At 37.5% G+C, this 12,842-nt stretch overlaps 2 protein-coding genes across 3 annotated transcripts; one reads left to right on the top strand and one right to left on the bottom strand.

Moving 5' to 3' along the window:
* Positions 1 to 839: 839 nt before the first annotated feature.
* On the bottom strand, positions 840 to 8,606 carry LOC113680406 (uncharacterized). 2 transcript variants are annotated; one of them, XM_027197439.2, is made up of 16 exons: positions 8,299 to 8,606; positions 7,999 to 8,038; positions 7,704 to 7,775; positions 6,930 to 7,038; positions 6,786 to 6,849; positions 6,240 to 6,333; positions 6,092 to 6,148; positions 5,819 to 5,861; positions 5,437 to 5,513; positions 4,667 to 4,885; positions 4,357 to 4,544; positions 3,166 to 3,965; positions 2,716 to 2,979; positions 2,414 to 2,607; positions 1,793 to 2,004; positions 840 to 1,496 (listed from the first exon to the last, which is right to left on the bottom strand). In XM_027197439.2, the coding sequence occupies exons 1-16, from the start codon at positions 8,427 to 8,429 to the stop codon at positions 1,190 to 1,192; spliced, it is 2,871 nt and encodes a 956-aa protein (XP_027053240.2). In that variant the 5' UTR covers positions 8,430 to 8,606; the 3' UTR covers positions 840 to 1,189. The 2 variants fall into 2 exon arrangements, with proteins under 2 accessions (XP_027053240.2, XP_089065942.1); XM_089209816.1 differs by lacking the exon at positions 6,930 to 7,038 and having other exon boundaries at positions 8,299 to 8,595.
* A 57-nt stretch (positions 8,607 to 8,663) lies between these two features.
* Positions 8,664 to 12,748, top strand: LOC113680407 (activating signal cointegrator 1 complex subunit 1). Its single transcript, XM_027197441.2, has 8 exons — positions 8,664 to 8,898; positions 9,018 to 9,230; positions 9,719 to 9,897; positions 10,102 to 10,191; positions 10,521 to 10,567; positions 10,960 to 11,079; positions 11,600 to 11,813; positions 12,117 to 12,748. Exons 1-8 carry the CDS (start codon positions 8,787 to 8,789, stop codon positions 12,231 to 12,233), a joined length of 1,092 nt encoding a protein of 363 aa, XP_027053242.2. The 5' UTR covers positions 8,664 to 8,786; the 3' UTR covers positions 12,234 to 12,748.
* The last annotated feature ends 94 nt before the right edge of the window (positions 12,749 to 12,842 follow it).

Raw genomic sequence — 12,842 nt, 5'->3', positions numbered from 1 at the left:
CATCTTTTAATAACTTAAAATTATTCAAAGAGACAAAAGTTTATTTACTTAACTCCTACACGACAATTAAGAACATCATCTTAAATGGAGGTTCCAGTTCTCTTATCGTTGATTACCCAATGAAAATTTTGACTTACCCGTTTGATCTCAATCAATTAAACTTCGACACCTCAATCGAATGTCACTGTTATTTAAGATGGGATAATGGGAGGGGGGGGGGGGGAGTTCTGCGCACGATACACGCACATCAGAAATTAGAAATAACATATCACGAATAATTGGATAAAGAACTTTACGGTTCACGTATCACAAAAAGAAAAAAAATTACAGTTTACGGGGATTTAACTTCGTATTCTCACTGGTCACGAAAATTAAAAACACTAATTCTGCATCACGCTTAAACCCCTTTCACCCCCTCATTTGAGTGTTAATTGCTTCTTCAGAGAAATAATTTTACCAAAAAGATTGATTTCCTAATCCCAGAACTTCATTAATTTGCCACTAAAGTAAACAGTCTTTTATGGAAAAAAAATTGGTTTATAACTTCATACCACGATTAAAGTAGTAGATAAAGGAAAGGATGAGTGAGATAGATGCACGCGCAGGTATTATCTTCGTGAGATAACGCAAACCAGGTGATAGGGTCGTTAGGGTAGAATCAAGGCATCAACCACATCAGCACACTCTTTGAATTTCCCTATGGTTTCTTTCCGACTGTCATTGAGAAATCACCGATAAATCTGGCTTCAGAGGAAAAATACTTGCTTGATAAAAACGGCGGGAATGTCTGATGGAGCCTTCCTTCCGCCTACTTGTGACTTCAATGAATTATAACACTGTTTTTAAGGAGTATTTATCTGTCAGGTGACTGACTTTATTTGGTCTATCTGGCAACGAAAACGTGGTACTCTTAACAAACAGATGCTTCAAAACAGCACAATAGTCTAAGACAAAAATATTAGATATATAATTAAGAGCTTGCAATTTGATCGATATGGGTCAAAAAGCCACGCGCTATACTTCATGTCATATCTACACAGGGTTCTCTTCGGCTCCTCAGACATTCTCAGGTTTTATTCGTATGACTTTCATCTTAGTTTATCTATTCTCTGTTTCGCTTTCATTTTTGAAGTCTATTATTTTGTCTGTTCCAGTAGTTACCCATCCAAAGTCACCTTCCGTTCTATGCTTACACGTCTTTCATGTCATCTTCAATAACCTGCTGACTAGACCTCTCCTCAAGTCTTCTCCGTCCCATCTCCTTCCCTTTATTATCACCCAAACCCCTCCCCTGGATAGTCCGTCTTCTGTCCTTCGTCACTATGACTTCAACTTTGGCTGCTTCATCGATCTTCCTTTGTTCTTCCTCTTCCTTGTGTTCTTCATGAAGCTGTTTCCTCCACTGGTCCTCTATGACCAGCATTAAGTGGTGGTTCATGCGGCTGTCATAGTCGGGTTGAGGCTCACGTGCTGCTGTAGCCAAGAGAATCTCTTGCCTGGAAAAACATACGATTAAATAAGTTCACGGCTGAGCAGTTTATTGGGAGGCAATAACAAATTCACAGAACCAGGAGAATCAAGTAAAAGATACAGCGACTACTATCAGTCGGCAAAATTGAGAATAATGGTTTAATTCAAACACGAATAAGTAAGAATTAAGCAGAAAGTCCTCGAGATTACCACATACGCAATATACGAGGTAAAACGTGTACCGAGTCGTAACTTTAACTATACATGTAAAAAAAAATATCCAAGACAAAAATTTATCGGACATGTTAAAAAAGCACTATACCTTAACGAAGGACGCTTGGGACCTCTCTTGACTATAGGCGCTGCTTGTCTTGACTGAGTTGTGCGTACTCGGGACCTGGAGCGAGAGCTGGGTGGTACGACTGGCGGAAGCGAAGGAAGTAAAACGGCCGACAAGCCGCCCGCAGCCCAGACAGGAAACGAAGAGTTGATGACATCGAGTGAGGGGATCTTGTTATCAAGACATGATTCAATCTACAACGAAACCAATGGAACGTAAGCATTAAACTGACAAACTCAGAATTCAGATGGCATTCTCAGTCTCAACTTCCCTTCCCTCCCCTCTCCTTCCCACATTGAAAAAAAGAAACAAATTTCTACAGAATTTAACTGGAAGACATCGAGTGTTCAAAGTGTTTTACAGTTCAGCGAATAGACCTCCTTGTGATTGGTTCTGTTGAAATCGTGTTGGGCAAATTTAATCCAACACCCAATTGTCATGTGAGGCTGCAGTGAAAACGTTCAGAATACTCATTCTTATTTCAATTTCATTCAGAGAAAACGCTTTAAAGAACATGTCTTAAGTCAAAATGTAACCCGTAAAACATTTCCAGTGATTACCAAACAGATTTATTCCTCTCCATTCAACACTTATTCAACTCACCTGAGCTAATTTCCAGGCCTCCAAGACACGTACATCTCTCTCTTGGGAATGATGCTTCATAAGTTGATTCCAGGCCACTCCTCGTATTCCGTCTTTTGTTGCATCATCACTACACTGACGGCAAATACGCACCAGGCCCTGCACGGCTGCAAACCTGACTCTCCAACTCCAATCTTTATGAGTAGCCTGGGGACCTGTGAAGAGACAATTAATTAGAGCTTTGCATTGCTGAGGAAAAAAGCAAAAATAAACGCGGAATACAGAGAAACGAAAAGTATGAATGAGTAAGAGTAAGTTCTAACCTTGATTCGCAGAAAAATTCAATTTAAGCAGATCTAGGAGTCCCAAGCCTTCACGGACCATGTCGTTTCTTTTACCATATAAGGTAACTTTCCGGTTAGCCTCACTCCCAAGCAGGGCGGTTTTCTGGATGGTGGAGCTCTGACCATTCAGACAAACTGACGTCATACAGTCTGTGTAGAGATATGCCAGTTCCCAGCGCCACCCCGTCAAGCCAGGTGGATTTGAGAATTGTGACGTGCCTGTCTCGACGCTACTAGTGTCATCTGTGAACAATGATCAACAGCTATTTGTAAGAAGCAATTAAAAAAAAACTGAAACATCTCAGAAACATGCCAGAGGTTTAATGTAAACTATACGTGCCACAATGGGGGTGTATATTTCCTTTCCAAACATCGCCACGAAACCTGACTTTCTTACTTCTGATAATGTAGGCCGTTTAGTTCGCTCACCTTCGTCTTCTAACTGAAGAGTAACAGAGCTACCCTGTGTCTCAGGGACACTAAACAGACTATCCTTAGTAACTGATCTCTCCATTCGTGCCGCAGGGACTCCACCCCCAGGATATGAAAACTCTGTTTGCTTGACATTAAATCGCACCGCTATGCCACCATGTGCTCGTGTGGTTCCATCAGTTTTCTTTTCCAGAATTTTTGTTTGGTTTGATTTCTTTATTTGTGATTTTAGTGGTTTTTCAATCTCTTCCTCAGATTCAGAGTTGCTTTCATCTTTACCGCCAATTGTTCTCCTTGTTTTCTTGTAGGTTTTTGGCAAGTCGCTCGTCGAACTGCCACGAACAAATCCAGATCTTTCATGGTTTTCACTTTCCTCACTACTTACATCAGCGAAACTTGCCTCAGATGTGTCACTTAAAGTATCGCGTGACTTAATGGTCTCTGCTTCATCCTCTGGCTGCCTGGCTTTGTCATTTTCGAGGCCAAGGTTAGCAAAGTCACGCAATCCTTTCACAAAACTTGGAGTCTTTCTAACAGATAAGAAGCCTGAAGTTGATCGAGTTTTTTCATGATTTAACTTGAAACCATCGTCATGTAGATCTGGGCCTGATAAGGACTGGTGTCCAGTTAATGTCGACAAACAGTTGTTGCAAACGCGAATGTGACGCGCGTGCGCGTCTGATATCTCTGCCGGTTTGGTAAACATACCAGCGGCTAAGGCTTGAAAAGTGCGCAGAACAGTAATATCACGTTTAGACACTTCCGTGAGTACTTGAAAAGCGCAGCAGACGTCCATCCTACAATGATACAAGAGAGAGCTTAGTAAGAGGCGAGTACAACATAAATGTGTACACAGAGAAATGATAGGATTATGGCTAACTGCCTCATACACTGCAAAATTTATGTTATCAAGTAGAAAAACCTTTACGTCTTGGTTTGGTTGCCAAACCAGGAAAATTCAAAACAAATTAACCCTCTATAGGGCAACATTTACAACACAGAAAAATAGGCGCAATGTAACAAAATAAAAAATAAGGCAATCCATGACAAGAACTGCATTTATATCTCTCAAGATAAGAAAGAAATCATCAAAGATAATAAACACTACTGTGTTCTTAACTATTTTGACAAATATTTTTAAATCAGGAGTTATGCCTCAATCTAATTGTATGAGGTCACCTAACATACCATAACTCTGTATTCAGGCCTGTTCCACACATGCTCAGTCCCTCTAAAGCCTGTCTCAACCCAGTACCTCTATGCATGATGCTCCTCCATATATCCAGAGCATGCCAGAGGGTTGGTGACAAGTCATGAATTGTACTAGCTGCTGCTGGGCTGTGAGGGGGGCTGATAGACACAGCCTCATGGAACTCCTGCAAAAGAAAATAAACAAAACAAAACAAACACACACACAGTATAATCAATTTAACACACCCATCAAAACATCATTACAAGTATATGAAATATCCAAGAAGTTAGGACTTTGGACTCATACCATATCTCCACTACCCTGTTCTTCTTCCTCTTCCTCCAGTAACAAAGGCAGCCCCATTCTCCCTCCCTCAGTGGCATTCCCCACAGGTACTGCTGTTGCCCCTTGTTCACCCTGGTTTGTGGTCTTTGTTTTGGTTGTTGCTCCTGTGTCTGCTGTAGTCTCCACAGCTAAAGATTCCTTTTGATTAGGATCTTCACAACCAGTGCAAATAAGATGGCCCTGAAAAAGGCAAGAGAAATATCACTGTAAAAAAGAAAACAAATAAAGGCCCAGATAACTGTTTCGCTTATTTTTTTTTATTTTTTCTTTCATCATAGTGGACATTCCCTCTTAAAATCTTCTGATATTCAAATTTTAAACAGTTTTGTGCAGGATTTCATCAACTTATGTAATGAGGGTGACAAGACCATAGATGCCTGAAAGTTTCCAATGTTCAGAGCAATTTTGAGCTCAATATAACTTCAAAAATTATAAAAATACTGCTGAAGGTGTGTGCACTTGTCTAAGTGTATATATGCTCTCTCTATGCTGATTAACCAGTGATAGATTTTGGTACCAATGTCACTTCTTCTGGCAGAAATAATCTTAATTGAAAAATTTAACCCTATGTGAACAGCAAATGCTAAATTATACAAATTAATTCACCATGTTTGTCTTCACTATGTTTTGTTACTTTTCTTGCTCAGTAGTCCAGCTGGCGCACATTCAATGATTTTCAAGAGTGTACAATGTTTGTGTGTCCCTTAACTGTTACTGAAACTACTGCTCACCACTTCTTTTATGTATCTGACTGCAAGCAAAACACCTGGAAATGATTTGTAAGCCTCCTCGTGTTCCTCTGGAAACCCTGTAAAGTCACAGTGGTTCATTTAACCCTTTAAGTGAGCAGGACAGAGTTCCTCCTTACAATATCAATGTAATATTAAGCAGGCAAGTCATGAAAATAAAGATATTAATATATCAGTAGGAGGATTATTGAACAAATATAATTATTAAAAGAATTGTACAGCACACAGTAAGAGGTACTAATGAGGGCTTGGGAGTGAAAGGGTGAAGGAAAATAAAAGTGGTTAATGAAGAGTTTGTATATGCTGATCTGGTCTGACTGGAGACAGAGTTCTACTTAAAACTTGGCTTTAAGCAATTCATCACCTGAGAGATATTGGAGTAAGGAGTGCTTTTCATCCTGATATTGCTATTGAGGAACACACAAGTCATGAATTAATTTTTAAACCTAACTATTTAAATTAAAGTTATGATATAATGGAGCTCTGGTATTGGTATTAATTCACATACAAGACTAAAAAAAAATGAAAAATAAATAAAAGTAATAATATTCAAACTATGCAAATATCCAAACTGTCCTAGAGGAGATTTTTCCAGATCTGACTCAACTGTCTTGATGATAAAAGTCTTAAACAGTACCTTGAGTTCTTGTGTCATGTTGTGATAATACAGTCTCAAAAAAGCCAGATGACCCATCTGAAACAAGAGGAATTCAAGTTAATGTAAAGTCACCCAACTGCTTGAAGGGGCCAGCCAAGAGAGCAAAATATCTACCATAAATACACACCCTGATGAGTTTTAACTCAGCTGTCCTCAAGCATGACTGAGTTATTCCACACTTTCTCAACCAATGAAGACAACTTTTTGCAAGATAAAACAAGCTGAAAAGAGAAAAGCAAATAAACATGCACATTGTTTTTGAGTGACACCACAGGTTTTTGTTTGATTCACAACACTGGAATACTTGAAATTAAATTTAGTGCCCAAGCTGTGAATTAATCAAAAACAGTGATTGTCTTAATGAACATCATAAATTTCAATTTATTGGAATCTTAAAAAAGAGTTAGAACTTGTGGTGCAAAATGCTGTGATTTTTTCACTTATGGGAAAGCAACATTTCTATTTTATTATAACAACAAGGAATGGATGAAATACTGGAATATATTAATGATTATTTATTAGATTCTATAGGGATTTGCCAGACCTGGTTTAATAGTATCCTACAGTGTATATGTTTGTGATGTTTTTCAGAGACACAAAGGATTCATAATCACAGTTTTTGAAAGGCAAATATCAATACTTGAACTTTACAATCACTACAACTGTTACAAACCTAGGAAGCTGATCTGCAGCTGGTGGGGCATGACCAAGAGAAGTGATCAGCAATTCTAGAGATTCTGTAATCAGAAGTGAACAACATATGAATCAGTGCTGCATATAAATGTGTGAACAGCTGTTGAAGCATATCCTATATTACCTTCTTGTACTTGTTGGTTTGAACATTGTGCTAATAGTCCCAATTCTGTCCATGATTTAGCTAAATCAACATGGTCCCCTTTCCCCCCAGCCATGATACCAGCTCTTCTCTACAAGTGCAACAAGAAACAGTGGTTTATTTATGTATCATTTACACAGAGCAGTCAAAGGTACATCAATGACCCATGTCTATCAAGAAAATTAGGTCCTTTCTGATTTAAAGCTATTGTATCACACCTCAATAACTTAACAATTTTAATTATGCTACCAAAAGACTATGATTAAAATAACATTGAGCACCCTCTCTTACAGCTGATGTGCAGTGCTAATTCCCTTATACACTCAGTCTGACATTTTTCTTTTAAGGAAAATATGTATAAACTCTGCTTGGTAAAATTGTGTGCAGTGTTAGTAAGACAAACTATTTGTGTTGCTTCTTTCTTGAAGCTGTGCAATTTTAAGGCTTGGGTGCTATTTTGGACTAGCTGACCACTTGCCTCAACTTCATGCTTTGGTCTGAATGCCATGGGAAGATGTGCAGATAAATTACAACCATCGACTGAACAAAATGAGTTTCTACAAATCAGAACTGTGATTGAGTATGCCACCATTCCATGTTTGTAGGTTTAAGTATACTGTGGATTTTGCTATGCCATGACAAAAGTATCCACTCCTAAGCTACATTGAATGCACTTTACTAATCCATGATTATTACTAATTTTCAAAAAGTATTCCATTTTGAACTCATTTGTCTCCTTTTTATCTTGATACCTACTTTGGCTCGCGATATCATTTTGAGGGCAAATCCTTCAAGTTCTTTCCTATCTTCTTCATTACTGTCATTGAACTGGAAAAATAATAGGACATGCTACCTTTTAAGTAACACTTTTAGTTATCAAGCAGCAGACTTGCTATGTGTCTCACTATCGATGGAGTACCGTAACCTCCTACGTCAGGGAGGTATTGAGAGTTCAAGTTTAATCTCTGATGCCCGTAACAAAGGTTATCAATAATTGTCTTTCAATTAAATTTTCATCAGGTTCTTCAAACGAGCAAGAAAAGTCACTTACCTTGGCAATAAAATCTTCTGTCACTTCATAAGGGAACCTTCTGTTAATAAAAAAAATATGATTGTATATATAATTTTTTTAGTTACTAAATTAAGTTAAGTACATGTATTAGTCGGTTTCATGTATGGAAAATACCATTACACCTCAGGCTGCCCAAGCACAATTTCTATATGTGAGATGAGGGGGCATATATAATTAGTAAATAACAATTTTTAAAAGTATTTTCAAAACTCGTCACAATGAGTTTTGCCGTCTGTCCTTAAAAACAGTTTAACTAAACATATTAAGTAAGATCTTCACCTTGTCCTAGAGAAAGTGCGTGGTGGTTCGGTGGCAAGTGATTTCTTAGCAAGTCTATCCTCCAAAGCTAAACGCTGAGTGTGTGAGATGATCCCAAATTTGTGGACAACTGGCACACGTTCAACAGGCATTTTTATCAGAGTCTGTTATTTCAAAATTATAAATTCTACTTGAAACATTTTCAATAGCCAAAAAGAACGTTTGAAGAGAATTTAGGCCGTGGTACTCTTCATAACGTCGTTGTTTTGAATCTCATTCCTCTATAGAGCCTCTCCATGTCCTTTTCCATATGTTGCCGAGGTAACGATAATAAAGTTTTGCTTGGAACTCTGGGAATTATGCGTGGAGAGGCACTAACTCGTGCTAGTCCTCTTAGGTACAAATTTAAAATGGCGATGAAAAAGTGTTTCTTTAGATTGAACATGAACGTACTTATTCGTGCATTGATAAACTGCGGACGACGTTGATCTTCTGCTTACCTGAGAGAAATGGATGTGATGAAACCAACGCTCATATATATTGGAGGACGATGCTACCGAAAAATGCCGTTTGAGCAGAAAATCGAACATCATTCGGACCGTGTTCCAAAGCAACATGCAAGTACGAAAATTGAACCAGTTAAATAAAATGTTATTAGAAGCTTCATTTTTAAGCTTGTTCTTCCATAATTTTTCACTTGATTTTCATTGTCTTGATCTCTTGCTCTTACGATTCTTAAGGTCTCTCAGAACGGGTGGATTGGGAAGATGACGAAGCTTGCGATGTGAGTGAATCTGTTGAGAGGACAGAGCAGGGATACAGGTTATCTGTGGAAATACCAAGCTCTTTATTTAAATTTATCCTTGGAAGGAGGGCTGAAACAAAGAAGAAAATCGAAAAAGAAACTAACACACAAATAATGGTTCCAAGACAGGGAGAGGAGGGAGATATTGGTGAGCTCCAAATAGACCTTATAAACAATGCTGTCAGTACGTAGCCATTGCATCACAATTTGATTCTTCTAGTATAAGAAATGAAACTCTTCAATAGACAAGAAGTGGGAAATTTTCTGTATCATGACTTTGCGGTTGTCCTTGACTTCCCCCAACCAAGGTTAACCCCTAAACTCCCATGATCAGATTGGTAATCTTCCCCTTTAGTTGCTACACGTTTCCTTGTAAATTAGTTAGGAGAGTTTGGTGATAGATCAAGAAAATAACTTCTACCAGATAAGTTTGAGTATTCTCATTACCTGTTTGCTGCATAATGTATTGATATTGTACAGAGAAGTTGCACATTGATTACTTGTAAGAGCTAAAGGGTCAAGTGAATAATGGGGAAGATCTGTTGTCATTAACAACTGATAAGTTTATAACTGCTGTTTTATGATTAGAATCTTGTTTTTATTTAATTCTGTTTTTTTTCTTTTGTCTCTTTGTAGTGATAACTGGTCCCAATAGGAGTGGTGTGGTGGGAGCAAGAAGCAGGATAGAGGTGATTGCTGAATCTTCCAGGCAGAAGATTCCTTTCACCCATTTTTTGTGTTTTCCTTTGTACAACAGTGACTTGGAACAGAAAATGGATGAATTTAAAGTTAAAGTGCTCAAAGATTGTTTTGAGGTAATCATCTTCTAGCTCACTAAATAACTGGTGGTAGTGTTGATGAAACTGTAAATTATTCAGTTGTCTTTGATTCTGGTGGAAGATATTTTTGAAAATCCGACTGACTCTACAAAGAAACAAATCCTTTGATGATCAACAACTGTCACAAAGGGATGTTTACTAATGCCAGAAAATAATTATGAATGATGTTGTACTTTGCAGTGTAGAGGGATTGATGCCAACATCTTTCAGCTGCCAACTAAGATTCATTTAACTGTTGGCATGCTGACCTTACTGAGTGTCAAAGAAGTGGTAAGGATTTTTAACCTTTGAATTTAACATTTTGATAACCTCTCTTGGTTAGGATGTAGTAAAATGCGATGATTAGGATGGATAAAACCAATGGACCATAGCTAGTACATTTGTCTTTATCTTATTATCTTCGCTTCATGTTGGAATCATGTTTTATTCAGATAACTGAATATTCTATTAGTACATTTCCTCTACATTTTTGTTAGTATTACTAACACTACTTCAAAATTGGATCCAGGATTTAAACCATACTTTAATGTTCCTTCTGAAAATATGATTTAATTCCTATATTTTTAGTTATATTACAATATATTTTACTTTATTTGTAGAAAAATGCAACAGACATCTTGACACAGTGCTACCAAGACCTTGTTAAGTAATTATCAAACATTTCTCATGTTCTCTCATCATTCTGCAAGGGTTATTACACTGGTAAACTGATAGAAAGTGTGGTCCATCTCTTGAATGAAACAAAAAAGTCTTCAAATGTTCTGATTGGTGGCTCCTTGTTGTCTATTGTCGGCTGTCATCCTAAGTGTAGGTACAAACCAACTTGTTTAAAAAAAAATGAACTGCAAATGAAAGTTGTTGGGAAAAATTCATTTAAATCAGCAGTATTGTTGTAATGTTAAGATCAGTCTTAGTACCTTAATCAATTGTATTCTTGATGAATTTAAACAATGTGCACATGAAGATTTAAAATTAAAGTTTTAAGCCGGAGATACTTTTGAATCTAATGTAGTATAAACTATTTGTTGTTGTCTGTAGCAAGTGGCTTCACAACAAGCCGGTAGTGGTTGAACTCAAAGGTGTGGAGTGTATGAATGATGATCCTTCTGAAGTAAATGTCTTGTATGCAAAAGTGCTTGTAAAAGACAACTCTGACAGGTAAATAAAAGGATCAGCAAACCTTACTTACACAATATTTAATCTCATGAAAACTAATCCCCAGACTCTACTTTGATAGGATTTTTATAAAAACTTTTCCTAATTTTCCATACTATTGGTGTACAATCTTGCTGTTCTTTGAGATTCCGATTAACTTATGTATGTGCTGTCAGCCAGTGGTAAACGTGAAAAAGTGGATCATTAATTATTTTCAGCTTTGAAAGTTAACTTTGTGCTCTGGTCCTTTGCTAACACCAATATCAATCTCAATTTTGCCTTGGTATTTGTTGAATATCTTATTAACCAAAAAAATTACAGTTGTCTTAAGATTCAATGAGTTTTATTTAGGTATGTTTGACCCAAAATCAACTTCTTAATGTCCACTGTAGTAAGAAATTTCTCAAAATAGAAGAGCTCAAAAATGAACCGCTGAAAATGAAAAGATTTTTTGGGCTCTCGCCATTGGAGTTTTCCAGCTAACGTTTTTTTTCCTTTTCTCTCTTTTGCTCTACTTAACAAGGCTCCAGCTGTTGGCTAACGCGTTGGTCGATACGTTCGTGTCTGCCGGTTTGATGAAACGCGAATACGACCGTGTCAAGTTACATGCCACTGTAATGAATTCAAAACTTCGTGATGATGCCTATGGAGCAGAAACTTCGACCAAAAGCGGCAGAGGCGATGCGGCACCAAGATTTAAAAAGAGAATATCATTTGACGCAAGAAAAGTCATTAGAGTAAGGCATCAATTGCTCTCTAATTTTCGATAGTTATGTTTAACAAAAAAGATACATGTATGACTATTTAGTTCCATAGTCCCTCTCCGCCTTGATCAAACTGCTGTCTTTTAGGTTATTGCTTATTGATCAAGAGTTGTCTCGCTGATTTGTTACCAGTCTCTCCTTGACGCTCATAACACCCAGCTGCCGTTATGGAAAGTGGAAGCCACCGAAATACGAAACTCTTTGAAGTCTTTTAATTGTTTTGACCTTCCGCTTTTTTGATGTAGTTCTGATATTCTTAATATTCCTCTTTTTCAGTCATTTGAGGACTTCAGCTTTGGTGAATATCACCTGGACACGATTCATCTTTCAACTAGGGGAGTCTTTGATTCCCAAGGACACTATGATTGTGCGACTTCTGTTCCTTTACCGTAAAATCCTTCAAGACATTATGAACATTTGACGAGGAATTTTTTTGTTCTCGATTTCATCAGTTAATTGGTTTGGTAACACTGACGTTGAAGTAGGAAAAAGTTTAAGAAAGCCACGAAGTGATTTTTTAGTGGAATTGACCGTCATGGCTCACCATAAGTTACACTGCCTAGTAATTCATGGAATGCATTTAACGAATCTTTTCTACTAACTGTCGCAATACCTATCCAAACGACACGAAAAGCGGAAAGATTGTGACAGAATACTGGATAAATGCAAAAACATGCTTCCGTTTTTGACGTTTCTCCTGTAAAACAACTGTGAGTAGTCTTTGGAACTCACACGTCTATTCCTTAAAAATATCGATACCTCGAACTAGAATCTCAGACGTGGCCAGCCAGAATCATGTTTCCAGAACTGATAATCACCGGAACTTTCGAAAAAATGGCCTTGTCAAATAGACATATAAATGGATACTTTGTAGAAATAAATGACAGCCAGAGGCTGAATTATATATATACAATTTAACAATTGGTTCATATGTCAGCGTGCGTTCATCGAGATATGAAGCAGGAAGTTTGGAGAGCACGAAAGATGCGTAAGAGTTGCTCG

Source organism: Pocillopora damicornis, chromosome 6 (assembly GCF_964200805.1).
Source record: "Pocillopora damicornis chromosome 6, jaPocDami1.2, whole genome shotgun sequence".
NCBI classification, from domain to species: domain Eukaryota; kingdom Metazoa; phylum Cnidaria; class Anthozoa; order Scleractinia; family Pocilloporidae; genus Pocillopora; species Pocillopora damicornis.
Note: the sequence above shows the minus strand (reverse complement) of the source record. Positions and strands in the feature narration are given on the sequence as shown.